Source organism: Protomyctophum parallelum (assembly GCF_964188405.1).
Source record: "Protomyctophum parallelum genome assembly, chromosome: 13".
NCBI lineage: Eukaryota > Metazoa > Chordata > Actinopteri > Myctophiformes > Myctophidae > Protomyctophum > Protomyctophum parallelum.
Window position 1 is genome coordinate 8112606 of NC_139708.1, and position 22521 is coordinate 8135126.

Here is a 22521-nt window from a genome sequence, read left to right on the forward strand (position 1 = left end):
GACGAACGGCTGTAGGACAGATGGATAGCCGGGAGCGGGACTTACACACACAGGCTCTTTCCAGAGCCCGCAGCGTTGAGACAGCAAACAACAGTAGCTGAGTAGAGTACAGGAACGAGTCTTACCATCGGGGACCCCAGAGGGGTCCGCTGCGGGTGAATCGTCTCTGGTAAGTTTTTCTAGTCGGCGTTGGTTTCCATTGTAGAAAAGTTGTCTTCGCACAAAACCAGGAGAGCTTGCTCTGTCTGCTTGCTCTGTCTGCCACGACGCATGCGGAAGTGCAGTGACCGTCCACATCTACTGCACATGCGTGAATTCCGTTTGTGTCCTTGCATATAGGCATGGTAACGCCCCGCCTGCCTGTGATTGGCCTACCGACACTGCCCGTGTTGCCTGTCCTCCGAGGTGGATAGGCTGGATGCCTGGATAGTCTGATGCCAGGTTATTCCGTAGTAGCCTATGGTATGATACAAGAGAACGCTAACTTGTACGTTTTATTTTTGTAGAAGAGGCAAACCAATATTGTTCATGCCGTTTGCTTTGATGGAATAATTGATTGAACATGCACTCCATAATATGATTTGATTTGGGTGTGTTCTAAAATAAAGTGTTTGTGTTGAAAGTTGAAACATTATTTTCCCTTCATCTTTTTTAGTGTAATAGTATTAGTTTACTATAATTAGATTAATACACGATAATCAACACTAACACTTTATTTAGCAAACGGCATAAACAATAAGTTTGCCTCTTCTACAAAAATAAAACGCACAAGTTAGTTACAGGGCTGCATTCTGTCGCGCGTGCCAAGCTGTCATTCTCTTGTAGCCTATTATTCGCGTCTCGGAGGACAGTCAAGACGGGCAGTGTCAGTCGACCAATCACAGGCAGGCGGGGAGGTTACCATGCCTCAGCCATGCCTATGCTCGGACACAAACAAGATTCACGCATATGGAATGCATTGAAAGTTATGTTGCTGATACCAGTTACCTGTCTTTATCTGATGCTCTGCTCTGGGGCTTGTTGATATCAGAGCTGTGTCTCGGTGCACAGGTACTCTGAGATATCACATGAGCAGAGCCACACCGCCTTAACCCATTCTGACCTGAGATCAGATTCACACGAGGTTTCCACTGGACACACACTGGTTCTGATGAACCCATTCTGACCTGAGATCAGATTCTAAAAAATGTCAGTCGTTCTTCGATTTTTCAAAAATAGCAGACCTACAAGCTCGTAGCTTGTAGATCTGCTATTTTTCAATAGCTAAAGCATGACATGATGCCAACACCAAAATGGGTTCCCGCGCAAAATGGGTTAATAATTGCAATAGCTTTGCAATAAATGGTTAATGGTCAATCTGAGCTGAAGAGTCTTAAGGGTTTAAGTGGTTAGATGTCTGAGAATACACATTAAAATGGATCTAACATACACTGATGACAGTGCTTTCAAACAAGTCTATGAAGTTATCAGTGAACTCTATGATAAAGTTGAATCTGCAACACAGTTTTATACGATAGTGGGGGGTCAGCTAAGGGGCCCTTGGCTTACTACAGTATGTACCTGACTATCAACGTGGAAACTGTCAAGCAATCATGTTGCTTCAGTCGTCCTACTTAATGGCAGAAGTAGACTAGAACATCCTGCAACAAAAGGCAATGATAAAACATGAGGTCAAAGACTGGAGGCTATAACGCTGACCCTCCTCCACTAAAAATAGCAAAATACCTCCTCAGTAAGCCAGCTCAATCTGATTACACTGTAGACATGTTTGATTTAAGAAAGATAACCATTGCCTTTAGAAATGTCTAAATATACATTAATTCACAATGATTACATGATCTTGTAATAGTAATCGCGATTATTTTCATCATAATCGTCATCGTTTCCACGTTGAGAAATGTTCATACATTAAAAAATAAAAAGAAATAGCAGGTCTACAAGCTTACAATGCACCACATCACCACTTGATTTAAAACACGTCACTTCGAATATAAAATTATTAATATGTTTTTATTTTTATTTTATTTTTACTTGTCATACTGTATGTGCCCGGTGCAATTTGTGATTATGAAGCCTAAAAGGCAAACAGAAATTGTATTTGTTGGCCTGGACGGTTAGCTCAACCGTCTGGGCACCTAGGCTGCTGAGCCAGCCTGACGGCGTGCCGTGGGTTCAAATCCCGATCCAGATGGTCTTTGCCGTGTGTCTTCCCCCCCCCCCCCCATCTCTCTCCCCATTTCCTGTCAGTCTACTTTCAACCTATCAATAAAGGCAGAAAAAGCCAAAAACAATATCTTAAAAATAAATAAAAATGTATTTGTTCCTTGTTCATTTGAACATGGATATGTTCCAAATTATGTTCAATGCCAAAGACACAATCAAAGCGTTAATCGCCAATATTTGTGTGACACTTAATCGTAAACCAACAATGTTTAATGGTGAGAGCCCTACAAAGTTCTTTCTCTAGAAACATTCTTGACCTTGGTTCTGTTGCCACATGCACCGTACATCACTGGGTTCCACCCCCCAGGGTACCTTTAGGGCTAAATGATTGACAGTTAGGAAACAAATGGAGCCGTATGGGCCTGTAACTCAGTGAGTCTACAAATGCCACATGCGTACTCTCTCAGTGTTAAGATAACACGGAGGGTTTTAGAGTTCATATTGGGGTCCCAGAGATGAAAGAAAACCTGAGATCAGATTCATACGAGGTTTCCACTGGACACACACTAGTTCTGATGAACCCATTCTGACCTGAGATCAGATTCTAAAAAATGTCAGTCGTTCTTCGATTTTTTTTAAATAGCAGACCTACAAGCTCGTAGCACGCCACTCGGTGGCGCGCTACGAGCTTGTAGATCTGCTATTTTTCAATAGCTAAAGCATGACATGATGTTAACACCAAAATGGGTTCCCGTTCAGAATGGGTTAAACATTAGGTTATAATTTAGCTATTGAAAAATAGCAGATCTACAAGATCATAGCGCGCCACCACATTTTAAAACGTGGCGCACATCTTTGAATATTATATTCTTTCAAAGTGAATGTTTTTAACTCGGGTCTAAATGGGTTAATAATCTGTGCTGTGACCTTGACCTACTAAGTAGTATTATGTTGATTGGCACAGTTTCATTCCCCTAACAACATTAGTGCATTTATGTATTTTCAGTAAGTTTAGTTTACAGTTGTAGTTTAGGGAGCCATTAATGACTCACCCCGTTAGTCCCCTTGTGTGTACTTTGGCCTTATACTGATGTCATGGTTTGCATGGTTGCATGTTAAGCGCTTCCCCCATCCTTCCAAACTGGGTAGGATGGGGTTGGGGGCCCATGATATCCCCCCTCTGGTCATACATTTTCATCACCAGTGGGGATTGTTGCCGTCGGGCAGAAACCTCTTGTCTCCATATTTTAACTTTTTTTGTTGTAAATGAATGCCCCACTTGTCACACAAAAGCATTAGTAGATCTACATACTTGAAGCGCGTCGTGACCTTGTCCATCTGCTACTTTTGCTGTTTTAGAATTTGAATCCTGAAAAGTAACAGTTTCCAACCGAGAGACGACATGTTTCATCCCTGTTATTGCTCAGCCTGAATTTCCTTTTCAGAAATGTGGAGATTGATATAAAATGATGAGCACTGCGACCCGTTGTGAGCTTGTAGATCGGCTATTTTTGAGTGGTGCAGCCACTCCAAGGAACAGCAATGTCTGTCCCTATGTTTAGGGTACCAACAGGTGCTAGTTAAGTTAAGTGGAGCTGTTGAGCTAGAAACAGAGAGAGAGAGACTGTTGCACTGTTAGACCATGATGGGAAGCTGAGTTTTTAGCAGCCATTACATGATTTCGGGATTTTCGGCTGTTACAGGTACAGTACAGTACAGTACAGTACAGTACAGTACAGTACAGTACAGTACAGTACAGTACAGTACAGTACAGTACAGTACAGTACAGTACAGTACAGTACAGTACAGTACAGTACAGTACAGTAGAGGGACCCCAACACGGTAACTCTGTCACACAATGATTTGGCAGCCCCCAGCAGCATATCTGAGGACCCCCTAGGGGTCCCAGACCCCCAGATTAAGACCCCTGATTCTATTGCAGCTGTATTGTCGATCAGAACCAGTCAAAGCAATAATGGTTGGATTTCAGTGTGCCAGTTTGAAGCCTGTGAACTTTTCAAGAGGCTCTTCACACCTGCTCTGGGGCTGCTATTCTGGGAGCTGAGTGGTTGGTTGCCATGGAGAATACTGTGGCGTGTTGCCGTGTTCTTTACACAAATATATTTTATTAAAGGAATGGAACTGGGACAGAACATTTGCATGTCACCCATACAGCTCTACTGCACTTGTTTAGGAAATACAAACCATAACGCAACAGCCCCCCCCCCCCCCATGTGGACACCTGTAACTATCATCATCACACATGCAAAAATACGTATAGTTCATTCATTTATGAGACACAAGATAGTTGCCCGACAGCAATGATATCCAAAGCATCCCTCCAATCAAAGAACACTTCCTGTGGACAATGCCTCCACCAAACAGACTATACTAGACGGATTACTGCAGTCTGGCATTCGAATGAAGTCCGGAGATCAGTCGATTGAAAGGTGTGGAAAAAGAGTTGCTGAATGCACATGAGAACCGACAACGACAGACGCCTACTACTGTATGGTGCGAAAAATAACCAATATTTCGGCAACAGACGCCTTCGGACACTTGTGTGGTGGGGAGCTGCCTTTATACTTATTTGCACGCCACTATTGCAATTCGCACAACTACTGTAACTATAACTCGACCGACTTACATCTGATCTACAGATCCATGCCTTCTATTCCATCATTCTTCCTTCATCATTTATGAAAGAACTGATCATTAATTTTGCCTCATCAGCTCACTCACTGGCTACATTTCACTATTTCCTTTACTGCTACTATTGCAGTTATAGCGACGGAATGATAATTCAAACGTGATAAAAACGGTAATATAGTGAGTGAGTGGTGCATAAAAAAATCTTAATATCACAGCATAAACCTGACAATGGCCGCGTCGTAGACTCATGAGGAGAATAATCGCTTGCCCTGCAGCAGATGGAAACACTGACTGTACACATAGTGCAAGTGCTGTTGAATTTATGTGAAAGCGTTTGTGTGATCAGCATGGATTGTATAATTAGCATGCATGCACGTGCACACGCACGCACACACACACACACACACACACACACACACACACACACACACACAGCATAATACATGGGTAAACACAGCACAATACGCACAAACTTTGAGCTCTTCTTGCAGTAGGGAATTAAAAAGAATGATGTTCATGTAGCAGATTAATAGCCCTATACCTGAATCCCAGAAGCCTAATATCTCACTAGGCCAGGAGGATTGGGGGGGGGGGGGGGGTGGAGGAGGGACACGGTGTCCCCCTGAGTGCTACAAGTTGTGTTTTCATGTGGGAAGCCCGGCTTTAAGTTCCAGGTGGTCACAACAATGAGGATAAATCAGTGTAAACCATGAAGAAAATGTGCAGCAGCAGAAGTGGTTACATTTTCCTTGAGTATTTGTGTTTTGGGCATGTGATTTCCACTCCACTCCACTACATACAAATGTTGTACATGTCTTCATAGAGACTATAGTGAAAATGGACAATCTTATGAGGTGGCAACAGGTTGCGATGCGAAACATTTTCAAGCTAATGTTCCCCTCCAGAACATGGATGCTGAGGTTTACGTTATTAACAAAAGTGGAACTTTAAAACCTCACTATGTAACTTTCTCTTAATGAATAGGTCTGTATGGTAGAGTATGTTAATACAATATTACTTATTGTGTGGTTGTATTTTGTGTCCCTGCTCTCTCTCTCCCTGGCACAATTTTTTACCTGATCGTAAAGATTCAATTTATCCCCTGAGCAAGCAGGCCGGCTCTAGTAACTCAACAGTAAAAATAATGTCATGAGGGTTCATTCGCGGTAGAAGAGGAAAGTTACAAAGTCGAGCTTTAACCCATTTAGACTGGGAACCCCTATACTTAATTATACCTTTCAATACATTTAGACTGGGAACCCCTATACTTAATTATACCTTTAATCCATTTAGACTGGGACCCCCTATACATAATTATACCTTTAATCCATTTAGACTGGGAACCCCTATACATAATTATACCTTTAATCCATTTAGACTGGGAACCCCTATACATAATTATACCTTTCAATCCATTTAGACTGGGAACCCCTATACATAATTATACCTTTCAATCCATTTAGACTGGGACCCCCTATACATAATTATACCTTTCAACCCATTTAGACTGGGACCCCCTATACATAATTATACCTTTAAATCCATTTAGACTGGGAACCCCTATACATAATTAATACCTTTAATCCATTTAGACTGGGAACCCCTATACATAATTATACCTTTAATCCATTTAGACTGGGACCCCCTATACATAATTATACCTTTAATCCATTTAGACTGGGACCCCTATACATAATTATACCTTTAATCCATTTAGACTGGGGAACCCCTATACATAATTATACCTTTAATCCATTTAGACTGGGAACCCCTATACATAATTATACCTTTCAATCCATTTAGACTGGGAACCCCTATACATAATTATACCTTTAATCCATTTAGACTGGGGACCCCTATACATAATTATACCTTTAATCCATTTAGACTGGGAACCCCTATACATAATTATACCTTTCAATCCATTTAGACTGGGAACCCCTATACATAATTATACCTTTAATCCATTTAGACTGGGGAACCCCTATACATAATTATACCTTTCAATCCATTTAGACTGGGAACCCCTATACATAATTATACCTTTCAATCCATTTAGACTGGGACCCCCTATACATAATTATACCTTTAATCCATTTAGACTGGGAACCCCTATACATAATTATACCTTTAATCCATTTAGACTGGGGACCCCTATACATAATTATACCTTTCAATCCATTTAGACTGGGAACCCCTATACATAATTATACCTTTAATCCATTTAGACTGGGAACCCCTATACATAATTATACCTTTCAATTCATTTAGACTGGGAACCCCTATACATAATTATACCTTTAATCCATTTAGACTGGGAACCCCTATACATAATTATACCTTTAATCCATTTAGACTGGGAACCCCTATACATAATTATACCTTTCAATCCATTTAGACTGGGACCCCCTATACATAATTATACCTTTCAACCCATTTAGACTGGGACCCCCTATACATAATTATACCTTTAAATCCATTTAGACTGGGAACCCCTATACATAATTAATACCTTTAATCCATTTAGACTGGGAACCCCTATACATAATTATACCTTTAATCCATTTAGACTGGGACCCCCTATACATAATTATACCTTTAATCCATTTAGACTGGGACCCCTATACATAATTATACCTTTAATCCATTTAGACTGGGGAACCCCTATACATAATTATACCTTTAATCCATTTAGACTGGGGAACCCCTATACATAATTATACCTTTAATCCATTTAGACTGGGGAACCCCTATACATAATTATACCTTTAATCCATTTAGACTGGGGACCCCTATACATAATTATACCTTTAATCCATTTAGACTGGGAACCCCTATACATAATTATACCTTTCAATCCATTTAGACTGGGAACCCCTATACATAATTATACCTTTAATCCATTTAGACTGGGGAACCCCTATACATAATTATACCTTTCAATCCATTTAGACTGGGAACCCCTATACATAATTATACCTTTCAATCCATTTAGACTGGGACCCCCTATACATAATTATACCTTTAATCCATTTAGACTGGGAACCCCTATACATAATTATACCTTTAATCCATTTAGACTGGGGACCCCTATACATAATTATACCTTTCAATCCATTTAGACTGGGAACCCCTATACATAATTATACCTTTAATCCATTTAGACTGGGAACCCCTATACATAATTATACCTTTCAATTCATTTAGACTGGGAACCCCTATACATAATTATACCTTTAATCCATTTAGACTGGGAACCCCTATACATAATTATACCTTTAATCCATTTAGACTGGGAACCCCTATACATAATTATACCTTTAATCCATTTAGACTGGGAACCCCTATACATAATTATACCTTTAATCCATTTAGACTGGGACCCCCTATACATAATTATACCTTTAATCCATTTAGACTGGGGAACCCCTATACATAATTATACCTTTAATCCATTTAGACTGGGGAACCCCTATACATAATTATACCTTTAATCCATTTAGACTGGGGAACCCCTATACATAATTATACCTTTAATCCATTTAGACTGGGGAACCCCTATACATAATTATACCTTTCAATCCATTTAGACTGGGAACCCCTATACATAATTATACCTTTCAATCCATTTAGACTGGGACCCCCTATACATAATTATACCTTTAATCCATTTAGACTGGGACCCCCTATACATAATTATACCTTCAATCCATTTAGACTGGGAACCCCTATACATAATTATACCTTTAACCCATTTAGACTGGGACCCCCTATACATAATTATACCTTTAAATCCATTCAGACTGGGAACCCCTATACATAATTATACCTTTAATCCATTTAGACTGGGGGACCCCTATACATAATTATACCTTTAATCCATTTAGACTGGGAACCCCTATACTTAATTATACCTTTCAATCCATTTAGACTGGGACCCCCTATACATAATTATACCTTTAAATCCATTTAGACTGGGGAACCCCTATACATAATTATACCTTTCAATCCATTTAGACTGGGAACCCCTATACATAATTATACCTTTCAATCCATTTAGACTGGGAACCCCTATACATAATTATACCTTTAATCCATTTTGACTGGGAACCCCTATACATAATTATACCTTTAATCCATTTAGACTGGGGAACCCCTATACATAATTATACCTTTAAATCCATTTAGACTGGGGACCCCTATACATAATTATACCTTTCAATCCATTTAGACTGGGAACCCCTATACATAATTATACCTTTAATCCATTTAGACTGGGAACCCCTATACATAATTATACCTTTAATCCATTTAGACTGGGGACCCCTATACATAATTATACCTTTCAATCCATTTAGACTGGGGACCCCTATACATAATTATACCTTTCAATCCATTTAGACTGGGGAACCCCTATACATAATTATACCTTTAATCCATTTAGACTGGGAACCCCTATACATAATTATACCTTTCAATCCATTTAGACTGGGAACCCCTATACATAATTATACCTTTCAATCCATTTAGACTGGGAACCCCTATACATAATTATACCTTTCAATCCATTTAGACTGGGACCCCTATACATAATTATACCTTTAATCCATTTAGACTGGGAACCCCTATACATAATTATACCTTTAATCCATTTAGACTGGGAACCCCTATACATAATTATACCTTTAATCCATTTAGACTGGGGGACCCCTATACATAATTATACCTTCAATCCATTTAGACTGGGAACCCCTATACATAATTATACCTTTAACCCATTTAGACTGGGACCCCCTATACATAATTATACCTTTAAATCCATTCAGACTGGGAACCCCTATACATAATTATACCTTTAATCCATTTAGACTGGGGGACCCCTATACATAATTATACCTTTAATCCATTTAGACTGGGAACCCCTATACTTAATTATACCTTTCAATCCATTTAGACTGGGACCCCCTATACATAATTATACCTTTAAATCCATTTAGACTGGGGAACCCCTATACATAATTATACCTTTCAATCCATTTAGACTGGGAACCCCTATACATAATTATACCTTTCAATCCATTTAGACTGGGAACCCCTATACATAATTATACCTTTAATCCATTTTGACTGGGAACCCCTATACATAATTATACCTTTAATCCATTTAGACTGGGGAACCCCTATACATAATTATACCTTTAAATCCATTTAGACTGGGGACCCCTATACATAATTATACCTTTCAATCCATTTAGACTGGGAACCCCTATACATAATTATACCTTTAATCCATTTAGACTGGGAACCCCTATACATAATTATACCTTTAATCCATTTAGACTGGGGACCCCTATACATAATTATACCTTTCAATCCATTTAGACTGGGGACCCCTATACATAATTATACCTTTCAATCCATTTAGACTGGGGAACCCCTATACATAATTATACCTTTAATCCATTTAGACTGGGAACCCCTATACATAATTATACCTTTCAATCCATTTAGACTGGGAACCCCTATACATAATTATACCTTTCAATCCATTTAGACTGGGAACCCCTATACATAATTATACCTTTCAATCCATTTAGACTGGGACCCCTATACATAATTATACCTTTAATCCATTTAGACTGGGAACCCCTATACATAATTATACCTTTAATCCATTTAGACTGGGAACCCCTATACATAATTATACCTTTAATCCATTTAGACTGGGAACCCCTATACATAATTATACCTTTAAATCCATTTAGACTGGGGACCCCTATACATAATTATACCTTTAATCCATTTAGACTGGGGACCCCTATACATAATTATACCTTTCAATCCATTTAGACTGGGAACCCCTATACATAATTATACCTTTCAATCCATTTAGACTGGGAACCCCTATACATAATTATACCTTTCAATCCATTTAGACTGGGAACCCCTATACATAATTATACCTTTAAATCCATTTAGACTGGGGAACCCCTATACATAATTATACCTTTCAATACATTTAGACTGGGGAACCCCTATACATAATTACACCTTTAATCCATTTAGACTGGGGACCCCCTATACATAATTATACCTTTAATCCATTTAGACTGGGGACCCCCTATACATAATTATACCTTTAATCCATTTAGACTGGGGACCCCCTATACATAATTATACCTTTCAATCCATTTAGACTGGGACCCCTATACATAATTATACCTTTAATCCATTTAGACTGGGACCCCTATACATAATTATACCTTTAATCCATTTAGACTGGGAACCCCTATACATAATTATACCTTTAATCCATTTAGACTGGGAACCCCTATACATAATTATACCTTTAATCCATTTAGACTGGGAACCCCTATACATAATTATACCTTTAATCCATTTAGACTGGGAACCCCTATACATAATTATACCTTTAAATCCATTTAGACTGGGGACCCCTATACATAATTATACCTTTAATCCATTTAGACTGGGGACCCCTATACATAATTATACCTTTGAATCCATTTAGACTGGGAACCCCTATACATAATTATACCTTTCAATCCATTTAGACTGGGAACCCCTATACATAATTATACCTTTCAATCCATTTAGACTGGGAACCCCTATACATAATTATACCTTTAAATCCATTTAGACTGGGGAACCCCTATACATAATTATACCTTTAATCCATTTAGACTGGGAACCCCTATACATAATTATACCTTTAAATCCATTTAGACTGGGGACCCCTATACATAATTATACCTTTAATCCATTTAGACTGGGAACCCCTATACATAATTATACCTTTCAATCCATTTAGACTGGGACCCCCTATACATAATTATACCTTTAAATCCATTCAGACTGGGACCCCCTATACATAATTATACCTTTAATCCATTTAGACTGGGAACCCCTATACATAATTATACCTTTCAATCCATTTAGACTGGGGAACCCCTATACATAATTATACCTTTCAATCCATTTAGACTGGGGACCCCTATACATAATTATACCTTTAATCCATTTAGACTGGGGACCCCTATACATAATTATACCTTTAACTCCATTTAGACTGGGGAACCCCTATACATAATTATACCTTTAACCCATTTAGACTGGGACCCCCTATACATAATTATACCTTTAAATCCATTTAGACTGGGACCCCTATACATAATTATACCTTTCAATCCATTTAGACTGGGAACCCCTATACATAATTATACCTTTAACTCCATTTAGACTGGGGACCCCTATACATAATTATACCTTTAACTCCATTTAGACTGGGGAACCCCTATACATAATTATACCTTTAACCCATTTAGACTGGGACCCCCTATACATAATTATACCTTTCAATCCATTTAGACTGGGGAACCCCTATACATAATTATACCTTTAAATCCATTTAGACTGGGACCCCCTATACATAATTATACCTTTAACTCCATTTAGACTGGGGAACCCCTATACATAATTATACCTTTAATCCATTTAGACTGGGGAACCCCTATACATAATTATACCTTTAAATCCATTTAGACTGGGACCCCCTATACATAATTATACCTTTAATCCATTTAGACTGGGAACCCCTATACATAATTATACCTTTAATCCATTTAGACTGGGAACCCCTATACATAATTATACCTTTCAATCCATTTAGACTGGGGACCCCTATACATAATTATACCTTTCAATCCGGGAACCCCTTTTTTCAGAAAGAAATATTTAGAAGGCATTTAACCCATTCTGACCTGAGATCAGATTCATACAAGGTTTCCGCCGGACACACACTGGTCTGATGAACCCATTCTGACCTGAGATCAGATTCTAAAAATGTCAGTCGCTCTTCGATTTTTCAAAAATAGCAGACCTACAAGCTCGTATCGCGCCACTTGGTGGCGCGATATGAGCTTGTAGATCTGCTATTTTTCAATAGCTAAAGCATAACATGATGCCAACACCAAAATGGGTGCCCGTTCAGAATGGGCTAAGCGTCTGCCTCAGGTCTGAATACGTTTTGTGACAATATTGTTAATATCTGAACTATTCATATACCGTCCCATCCACAATGAAAAGAATCCTCGATCCTCACTCACTCTGCAACTCTAAAGACTGATCAAACCCAGCCTCATGCACGTTTTCTCTTGAAAAACCCATTACTTTTATCGAGCAACAAAGTCTAATGAGGGTCACACACTGTGCCGCCACCTAACACAGTCAAATCCTGAGTGTTAATTTGACTGTGTGTTCAAGACAAGTGTTAACCCATTCTTACCGGGCACCCATTTTGGTGTTGGCATCATGTTATGCTTTAGCTATTTAAAAATAGCAGATCTACAAGCTCGTATCGCGCCACCGAGTGGCGCGATACGAGCTTGTAGGTCTGCTATTTTTGAAAAAAATCGAAGAACGACTGACATTTTTAGAATCTGATCTCAGGTCAGAATGGGTTCATCAGACCCAGTGTGTGTCCGGCGGAAACCTCGTATGAATCTGATCTCAGGTCAGAATGTGTTAATGGACCCTGAAGAAAAGGCTCCATTTGGTTACACTTGTATAGAGTTGCAAATGGACACATCCACACGGAGGATTTTGAGTGTGTAGCTACAACAGCGCCTCAACTAATGACCTTACCACAAGCTGACTGCACTGGCCTGTAACAGCCAGATTAAAAGATTAAAGGAAACAGATCTAATATTTTGGAAACCGCATTTCCATGTTTTGCCGCATCAGCTAAATGAATGACAGGATTACACGATAACATCGTTTTATTTATATACTGTACACGCTGAGGCCAGAATGAATGGAAACTACTTCTTCAGCTCGTTTATACATGATTACATGTAAGACGACCTGTCTCTGTTGTTTTCTTTTTAGACACAAACCAAAGCATATCAATCATAATGTTCCTAGTGTCCGAGTCAAGATGGGGCACGTGTTTGTGGGTTTGTGTGTGTGAGAGAGAGACTGTTTACTTAACAGTTTACTTAACGGCTTGGCTGTTACGCTTTGAAAATAGCAGATCTACAAGCTCACACCACGACGTGCTGCCATGTGTTGTAGTGTTGTAGTGTTGTAGATCTGCTATTTTCAGAGCGTAACGCATTGTGAGCTTGTAAATTATCTATTTTCAGCATGCAACCAGTGTAACATCTGCCATTATGACGCCATCAAGCCCTGCCAAAAGACATCCTTGACGACAAAATAAAACTTTTCAGATGACATGACTAAAACTAAAAATGAAATGACTAAAGTAAATCAAAATGGGCTGTGTGTTTTGGCATGTTGCCGCAGGTGATGCTGGAGCAGATGCAGGGCCTCATGCACCTGGAGCTGTCGGGCTGCAACGACTTCACGGAGGCGGGCCTGTGGTCCAGCCTGAACGCGCGGCTCACCTCGCTCAGCGTCAGCGACTGCATCAACGTGGCGGACGACGCCATCGCCGCCATCTCCCAGCTCCTCCCCAACCTGTCGGAGCTCAGCCTGCAGGCCTATCACGTCACAGACACGGCCATGGCCTACTTCACAGCCAAACAGGTGAGGTGACCCCAGCTCAATGCCTACTTCACAGCCAAACAGGTGAGGTGACCCCAGCTCAATGCCTACTTCACAGCCAAACAGGTGAGGTGACCCCAGCTCAATGCCTACTTCACAGCCAAACAGGTGAGGTGACCCCAGCTCAATGCCTACTTCACAGCCAAACAGGTGAGGTGACCCCAGCTCAATGCCTACTTCACAGCCAAACAGGTGAGGTGACCCCAGCTCAATGCCTACTTCACAGCCAAACAGGTGAGGTGACCCCAGCTCAATGCCTACTTCACAGCCAAACAGGTGAGGTGACCCCAGCTCAATGCCTACTTCACAGCCAAACAGGTGAGGTGACCCCAGCTCAATGCCTACTTCACAGCCAAACAGGTGAGGTGACCCCAGCTCAATGCCTACTTCACAGCCAAACAGGTGAGGTGACCCCAGCTCAATGCCTACTTCACAGCCAAACAGGTGAGGTGACCCCAGCTCAATGCCTACTTCACAGCCAAACAGGTGAGGTGACCCCAGCTCAATGCCTACTTCACAGCCAAACAGGTGAGGTGACCCCAGCTCAATGCCTAACGTAGTGTAAATGTTGCATTTATAGCGCTTTTATCCAAACTTTAAGTGCTTGTGATTGTGCATTACATTCACGACACACAATTCATACCCTGATGGCGGAAGCAATTGGGTGTTCAGCGTCTTGCTCAAGGATACAAACTCTGGGGAAGCCCGGGATCGAACTGGGAACTTCACGGTTCCCATCCGGCTGTTATATCGGCCACCCTACCCCTGAGCCACTGCCGCCTCATAGTGTTACTAATGCAGTGCTTGTGGCACTATAATTTAACTCTGGAGTTTACAAATGTAGCCATGTTAAAATAAGTGTTCAATTGCTTTATATCCCAATAGTACTTGGTATAGAAACTACGAGTGTTTATTCAGTAACAGGGGTCTCGCCAGTAAATACAAAATGCATTTTCAGGTTGGGATATCAATTTGATCCAATCAAGAGAGAGAGAACCCACACAGGATACAGATTAAACGAGTTGTAAAACTAGTTAAGGATCGGTGTGTAGTAAACTGCTGGTTTAATCGGGTGCCAAACCCAGATAGAGAATACCAGGAAGGCCAATACTGTTTAAACTATCTACCGGATGAATGAATGGACGCCGGTTCCTCGTACGCCCACATTGAAAGTGATGGCACAAAGAAACGAGCAGACAAATTTGGAACTGGAACATTCATTGCAATGGGTACTTTATCCTGATTGGCTGAAGATTGGCCACCCACCTGAAAATGTATTTTCTGTTTTATTAAAGATCTGAAGAGACGCACAGACGCCCTGCTTTGCTACTCTCAAACACTCAATGATCAGAAAAAAGTTTTATTTTAACAAAAAAATATAATATTAAATAATAATAATTTTTTTGTGTAGTTCTTAAATGTATTTATGTGAGTAAAGATTAAGTGTAAAATGGAGGAAACCTTGTACAAAAAATATATTATTATAGAAATGATAAATAAATCAATAAACATCACAGAATAAACTCTCACACTTTTGCCAGTGTGCCAACCTCCCCTGTGCCAATGTTGGCACCCGTGCCTAAGGTTGCCTACCCCTGTTGTATCTCCACCATACAGATTGGTTTTATTAATTAAAATAAGTCATGGATCGCGGCTTTAAATCGGGATTTAGTGACTGAAATGAACCATGCAGGCGGTGTGTATTTTGTCTTTTTTGCGATGGCAGAATAGCTGCTTTGTATTCTTGTTTCATGCTCATTTGTTAGCTTGTTATAGACAGTGTTGGGCAGTAGCTAGCTACAAGTAGCGAAGCTACATAGCTTAACTACATTTATCAGTAGCTTGATGGTAGCTTCACTCCTTTTGAACCAAGTAGCGTTTTTTGTAGTGTAGCTATTTTTAGACCCAAGTAGTGATGTAGCTTTCAACAAAAGCTATACGTTACAAATTGACTGTTAAATAAAGTTTTGTGGGGGAAAAAAATCCCTGGAAAAAAAACCATGATTGGTTGGTTTAGATAAGAAGAGTCTGACACAGTTATGTTGTTAAGCAGCAAGAGGATCCCACGCAGCAGCTGTCCTTTTATCTCTAGCACAACACAATTAATTACTCACCTAATGCTCCCTGCAGGTTCCATGTTTAATTCCAGCCTGTGTAACCTACATTATTGTCTAAGTGAAAGTTTTCATATTGTAAATTTGATCGCTAACGTGGTTTAGTGACTATAGTACTTTGACAGCTCATTCATCATAGCTTGTTTACAAGTCAAACGGACTTCTTGTGCAGAAACTGCCCCATCAAAATAAGAGCCACTTGTATTGATTAGTCAATACTAGTTTTATTTCTAAGTCTACCTACAGGACATTAACATCTCATTTAAGTGCCTGTCAGCATTCTCTGAGTATCCCATCCTCAAATATTCGGTAAAACAGTGCCTATCGAGGCAACAGTCTGTCTTGAGAGACTAGCATTCTCTAGTCTAAATTATGTCTCTCAGCTGGTGTGCAAATGGCTAGGCTGTGGCAATAATAATTAAAATAAAATAACAACTAAAATCGTTAATTTTTTGGAACCATGAACTTTAGTTCAAAACGTTGAATTATGAACTGAATTAGTTCCTTTAAAAAAAAATAACTGTGAACTGAACTATAGTTAATAAAAAAAAGAACTTTCCCAACACTGAACACATGAATCAGCCGGCTCCTGACACCGCAAGGTACATTAATACAAGTAAATGTGAAAAAGTTGACACCAAAAGCCAGACAGAGGGCTTGTTTCCTGTTTGTTTTTTAATAAAAAATCAAACTCAGCATTTTTGCCTGCCTATAGGCTATTTGTTCGGTGGAAACTTGATCATTAAGTTGATACAAAATATTAAAAAAAAAAGTAGTGTCCATGTAGCTAGCTACTTTTGCCATGTAGCTTATAGTGTAGCTTGCTACAATTATCTGGGGATAGCTTTGTTGTAGTTGAGCTATATTTAATAGAGAGTAACTGGTAGTGTAGCTTACTACATTTTCCAAGTAGCTTGCCCATCACTGGTTATAGACCTCCACATCTGGGACCTGGCTGACATTTTGGACATAAATGCTTTTGGTTACTTTACTTTCAATATAATATAGTGGCTGACAGGCAGAAACCTTGTATGTGTACAACGGTTACTTTTCAGGAAATGTACTGTAGCCTTACGTACTTTAGTCACAAGCTTTTGTTGATGCAGATTTAACCCATTCTGACCGGGCACCCATTTTGGTGTCGGCATCATGTTATGCTTTAGCTATTTAAAAATAGCAGATCTACAAGCTCATATCGCGCCACCGAGTGGCGCGATACGAGCTTGTAGGTCTGCTATTTTGGAAAAAAATCGAAGAACGACTGACATTTTTAGAATCTGATCTCAGGTCAGAATGGGTTCATCAGACCAGTGTGTGTCCGGCGGAAACCTCGTATGAATCTGATCTCAGGTCAGAATGATTTAACCACTTTCAACCTGGCGTCCCTATTTTGGGCATCTTCTTATCTTTCAAAAATAGCAAGAAATTGACAATCTACAAGCTCTCAATGGGAAAGTATAAAATAGGACAAAAAACAAAACATAAAAAGATCAAATATCAAATATCCCCTCATGGTCTTGGCTTTGGATTCCTCATGAGTCATCTTTCAAGCTAATCGTTCTGTTCTTTCTAATATCGCTCATACAATAGAATATCTAATCTACCTAATATATATACTGTTAGTTAGTTTTTTGTTGTAATTTGAATTAGTCGGGGCCATGATTCGACAAATGTTTTTGAGATTTTTGACAACCTCGAGCTTGTAGATCTGCTATTTTTGCCGTATCGATTTGAAAAGAGTGCATTTAATGTGCTCTTATTTCAAAGAGCGTACTAAATGCACTCTTTACAGGTCAGTTTCATCAAGTATAGAGGGTTTAAGACAAGTGGTGCTGAATTTGCAGCTTGAACTCTTAAGAATTACACTCTCAAGAGTCAGATTATTGTCAAACATCTGCATTACTTAATTTACAAGAAGTCTACATAATCAGAGAATGTAGAAGAATTGTTATTTTGATCAACATTTGCCTGTTGTCTCTCCTAGGATACCACGTCAATACAGCATGGCCAACAAAACACATTCTCTAGTTTTGGGTCTGAGAGGCTAAATCTCATCAAATGGTGGTCCGTACGTGGCTCAACCTAATGCATGTCAAACAGGGGGTGCTTGAAATTAAACGGGTTGAGAATCACTGCTGTAAAACCGTATAAATCTTCTCTTATGGGGGGTCCATTGGCATATCTTTTCAAATGGGGGGTCGGCAGGCTAATCAGTGTCAATTTGGGGGTCCTTGACATGAAAAGGTTTGGGAACCACTGCTATGTAACATACCCGTGTTTGTCCCCCCCCACCACCACCACCACCACCAGGGCTACACCACCCACACGCTGCGGCTGCACTCGTGCTGGGAGATCACCAACCACGGGGTGGTGAACATGGTGCACAGCCTGCCCAACCTGACCGCCCTCAGCCTGTCCGGCTGCTCCAAGATCACGGACGACGGCGTGGAGCTGGTGGCCGAGAACCTGCGCAAGCTGCGCAGCCTGGACCTGTCGTGGTGCCCGCGCATCACCGACATGGCCCTGGAGTACATCGCCTGCGACCTGCACAAGCTGGAGGAGCTGGTGCTCGACAGGTCAGTCAGTGGTAACTAAGAACCAGAAAGTAACTAAGTACTTTTACTTAAGTACTGTACTTAAGTACAATTTTGAGGTATTTGTGCTTTACTTGAGTATTTCCAATTTCCAGTACTGTTACTTCTACTCCACTACATCTCAGAGCCAACATTTGTACTTTTACTCCACTACAATTATTTGAAAACTTTAGTTACTTTAGTTACTTTGGCGATTTTAATTTTGATTAGAAAACATACAGTAACCACTTCAACCCAATAAATTTTGGCCATTTGAAAATAGCCGATCTACAAGCTCACAATGCGTCGCAACGCGACGCATTGTGAGCTTGTAGATCGGCTATTTTCAATAGACTTTGTACACATTTACACACAATGAGTACTTTTACTTTTAGTACTTTAAGTACATTTTGATGCCGATACTTTTGCACTTTTACTCAAGTACATTTTCAATTCCGTACTAAAGGAGTAGTTCTAAATTGCAGTATTGGTACTTTTACTTAAGTAAAACAATAGAGTACTTTTTCCACCACTGTCAGTCGGCGTGTGCGCACGCGCGTGTGTGCATGTGTTGATTTTGTCTACTAAAACTATGATGAATAGTTAGAATGAATCCAATAGGATCCAGTGGATCCTATTGGATCACCGATTTGAGCGAGTGAAGTGTGTGCGTGTGTGTGTGTGTGTGTGTGCGTGCGTGTGAGAGACTGAGGAGTCAGGACACTCTAGACGAGGGCTGTATTTTTATAGTCTTAAAGGGACACTTCACCCTTTTTGCAAAAGAATATAATTATGTTAATGACGTTTAGAAGCTTTAGATCACTTTCCTGTGGGTATTTATGTGCGTAATATGTGGTTTTAGTTATTTTAGATTGTACCAGGTACCAGGTCTTATTCCCTAACTTGAGTAAACTAAAGACCTGGAGGCGTGGTCAATGCCATTTGGCTATTCTGAGTGGCCAAAGAGCATTGATCACACCTCCAGGTCTTTAGTTTACTCAAGTTAGGGAATAAGACCTGGTACTTAAGACACGCAACATACAGCCCTGTACAGAGAGTTAAAGGGGATCAGATCATAAGCTCATCAAACTGTGATAGAGCAATTTAACCAAACATGGTGACGTCATGCAGTGACAGCAGTTCTCAATATGGAGATCATGTCATCCAAGGCAGAACACATTACACTGTACAGCTTGGCGATTGTCAATAATATTATTGTGTCATACTGACATAGCTCGCCAAGTACCAAAAGAATACCACATTATGTCATGCCATTAGACCGCTAAGGCAATAAGATGAGAACAGATACAAACCCAGTGCAAAACAGTTGAGGAGGGAGACTGCACTGTGAAATGCTAAATGAGGTCTAGGGTCATATTGTACAGAATTAGTATCTTGCAAGTATGATTGAACCCTACAAACCCTCCCGCGCACTCAGATCAGCCAACGCAGGGAAGCTGGAAGTACCCTCACTAAAAACGCCGGGACAACGCTCCACACGTCCCAAACTCTTCTCCCTTCTGGCTCCAAAACTGTGGAATGCACTTCCCATTGCAGTCAGAACTGCAGCATCACTCCCAATCTTCCGCCGTAGTCTGAAAACCCACCTTTTTAGACTCCATCATGGCCCATAGCACTTACCCTACCCCCTTAGATAGCATTTCTGTAGACTTAGATAGCATCTGATACAGACTTATAGCATGTTATGTAGACAGCACTATAATTGCATTGTATATAGTCATAGCACGCCATAGTACATATGTATAGCATAGTAGTATATATATATAGTTTATATGTATAGTCTCATAATATAGATATTCCACTGTTACTTTCTTAGCCTACGCATGTTTTATGATATCTGGATTAAGAGCGTCTGCTAAATGCCTAAATTGTAAATTGTAAATTGTAGAAAAAATATCTGACCCAACAAACATGCTATACAAAATGTCCTGACATTTGCAAATGACATCAATGAGTTCATCAATTTAGCATGAAATTGCCTTTGGCAATAACATGGATATTTCATCCCCAATATTACCGTCCATGAGGCCAGCTATGTGTACAGTATATGATCTAAAAGTTCCAGGGAGGAAAGTTGCAGTGCTCCCCACAGATTCCTGTCATTATAAAATATTGCTGCGCCGCACGTGGGAGGTGGCTGAAAATAAATCATGACACAGAGTGTCTCGCAGAGTAACAGCGCTCTAATAATGATGATGGGGATTGCGCTGAGCTCAGGTAAAAACAGCGTAGGCGCTCATCAGTTTTGCACTAGCAAATGTTATCCTTTTATTTAGCAATGAGTTTACACGGTAGAAGTACAGAGACAGACACGACTGGGACCCCATCATTGTACAACCCTCATTTAGTGTGTGCTTGCGTGCGTGCTGTATTGTAAGGTACATAGATCTATGTTTTGCCAGAAACAATTGAACGTCTATTATGCAATATAATTCTGTCTTTGTTAATCAAATCCAGTTTGTGTCAAAGTATTGGAAGGTGTGAATGAATGGTCTGTACTTCAGGGGTTGAATGACATTATTTTGGTCTGTACTTCAGGGTTGAATGACAGTATTTTGGTCTGTACTTCAGGGGTTGAATGACATTATTTTGGTCTGTACTTCAGGGTTGAATGACAGTATCTTGGTCTGTACTTCAGGGTTGAATGACAGTATCTTGGTCTGTACTTCAGGGTTGAATGACAGTATTTTGGTCTGTACTTCAGGGTTGAATGACAGTATCTTGGTCTGTACTTCAGGGTTGAATGACAGTATCTTGGTCTGTACTTCAGGGTTGAATGACAGTATTTTGGTCTGTACTTCAGGGTTGAATGACAGTATCTTGGTCTGTACTTCAGGGTTGAATGACAGTATTTTGGTCTGTACTTCAGGGTTGAATGACAGTATCTTGGTCTGTACTTCAGGGTTGAATGACAGTATCTTGGTCTGTACTTCAGGGTTGAATGACAGTATTTTGGTCTGTACTTCAGGGTTGAATGACAGTATTTTGGTCTGTACTTCAGGGTTGAATGACAGTATTTTGGTCTGTACTTCAGGTGTGTTCGGATCACAGATACAGGCCTGGGTTACCTGTCCACCATGTCGTCACTAAGGAGTCTCTACCTGCGCTGGTGCTGTCAGGTAATACCACGCACGCACAACTAGTACATGGAACATTCATAGTTCCCATCCTTTCTCACTTACAACCTCTCACTGTGATATCGAATGTCCGACAGAAACCTCTTTATCTCCACATTCTAACTTTTTGTGTTTTTTCCATACATTTCCGGCTTGTGGATCTGCTAGTTTTACTATTTTAGATCTTGTGGATCTGCTAGTTTTACTATTTTAGATCTTGTGGATCTGCTAGTTTTACTATTTTAGATCTTGTGGATCTGCTAGTTTTACTATTTTAGATCTTGTGGATCTGCTAGG

The 22521-nt window shown here is 40.1% G+C and overlaps 1 protein-coding gene across 1 annotated transcript in view; it reads left to right on the top strand.

Annotated features, from left to right (window-relative positions):
- Positions 1-22521, top strand: part of fbxl16 (F-box and leucine-rich repeat protein 16) — a gene marked incomplete at its 3' end in the record, with an annotated part of 74847 nt that overhangs the window by 46651 nt on the left and 5675 nt on the right. The window contains exons 3-5 of the mRNA XM_083780209.1: positions 14140-14382; positions 18825-19090; positions 22143-22227. Of these exons, the coding sequence (XP_083636335.1) occupies positions 14140-14382; positions 18825-19090; positions 22143-22227 (594 nt within the window). The remainder of the gene's footprint in view (positions 1-14139; positions 14383-18824; positions 19091-22142; positions 22228-22521) is intronic.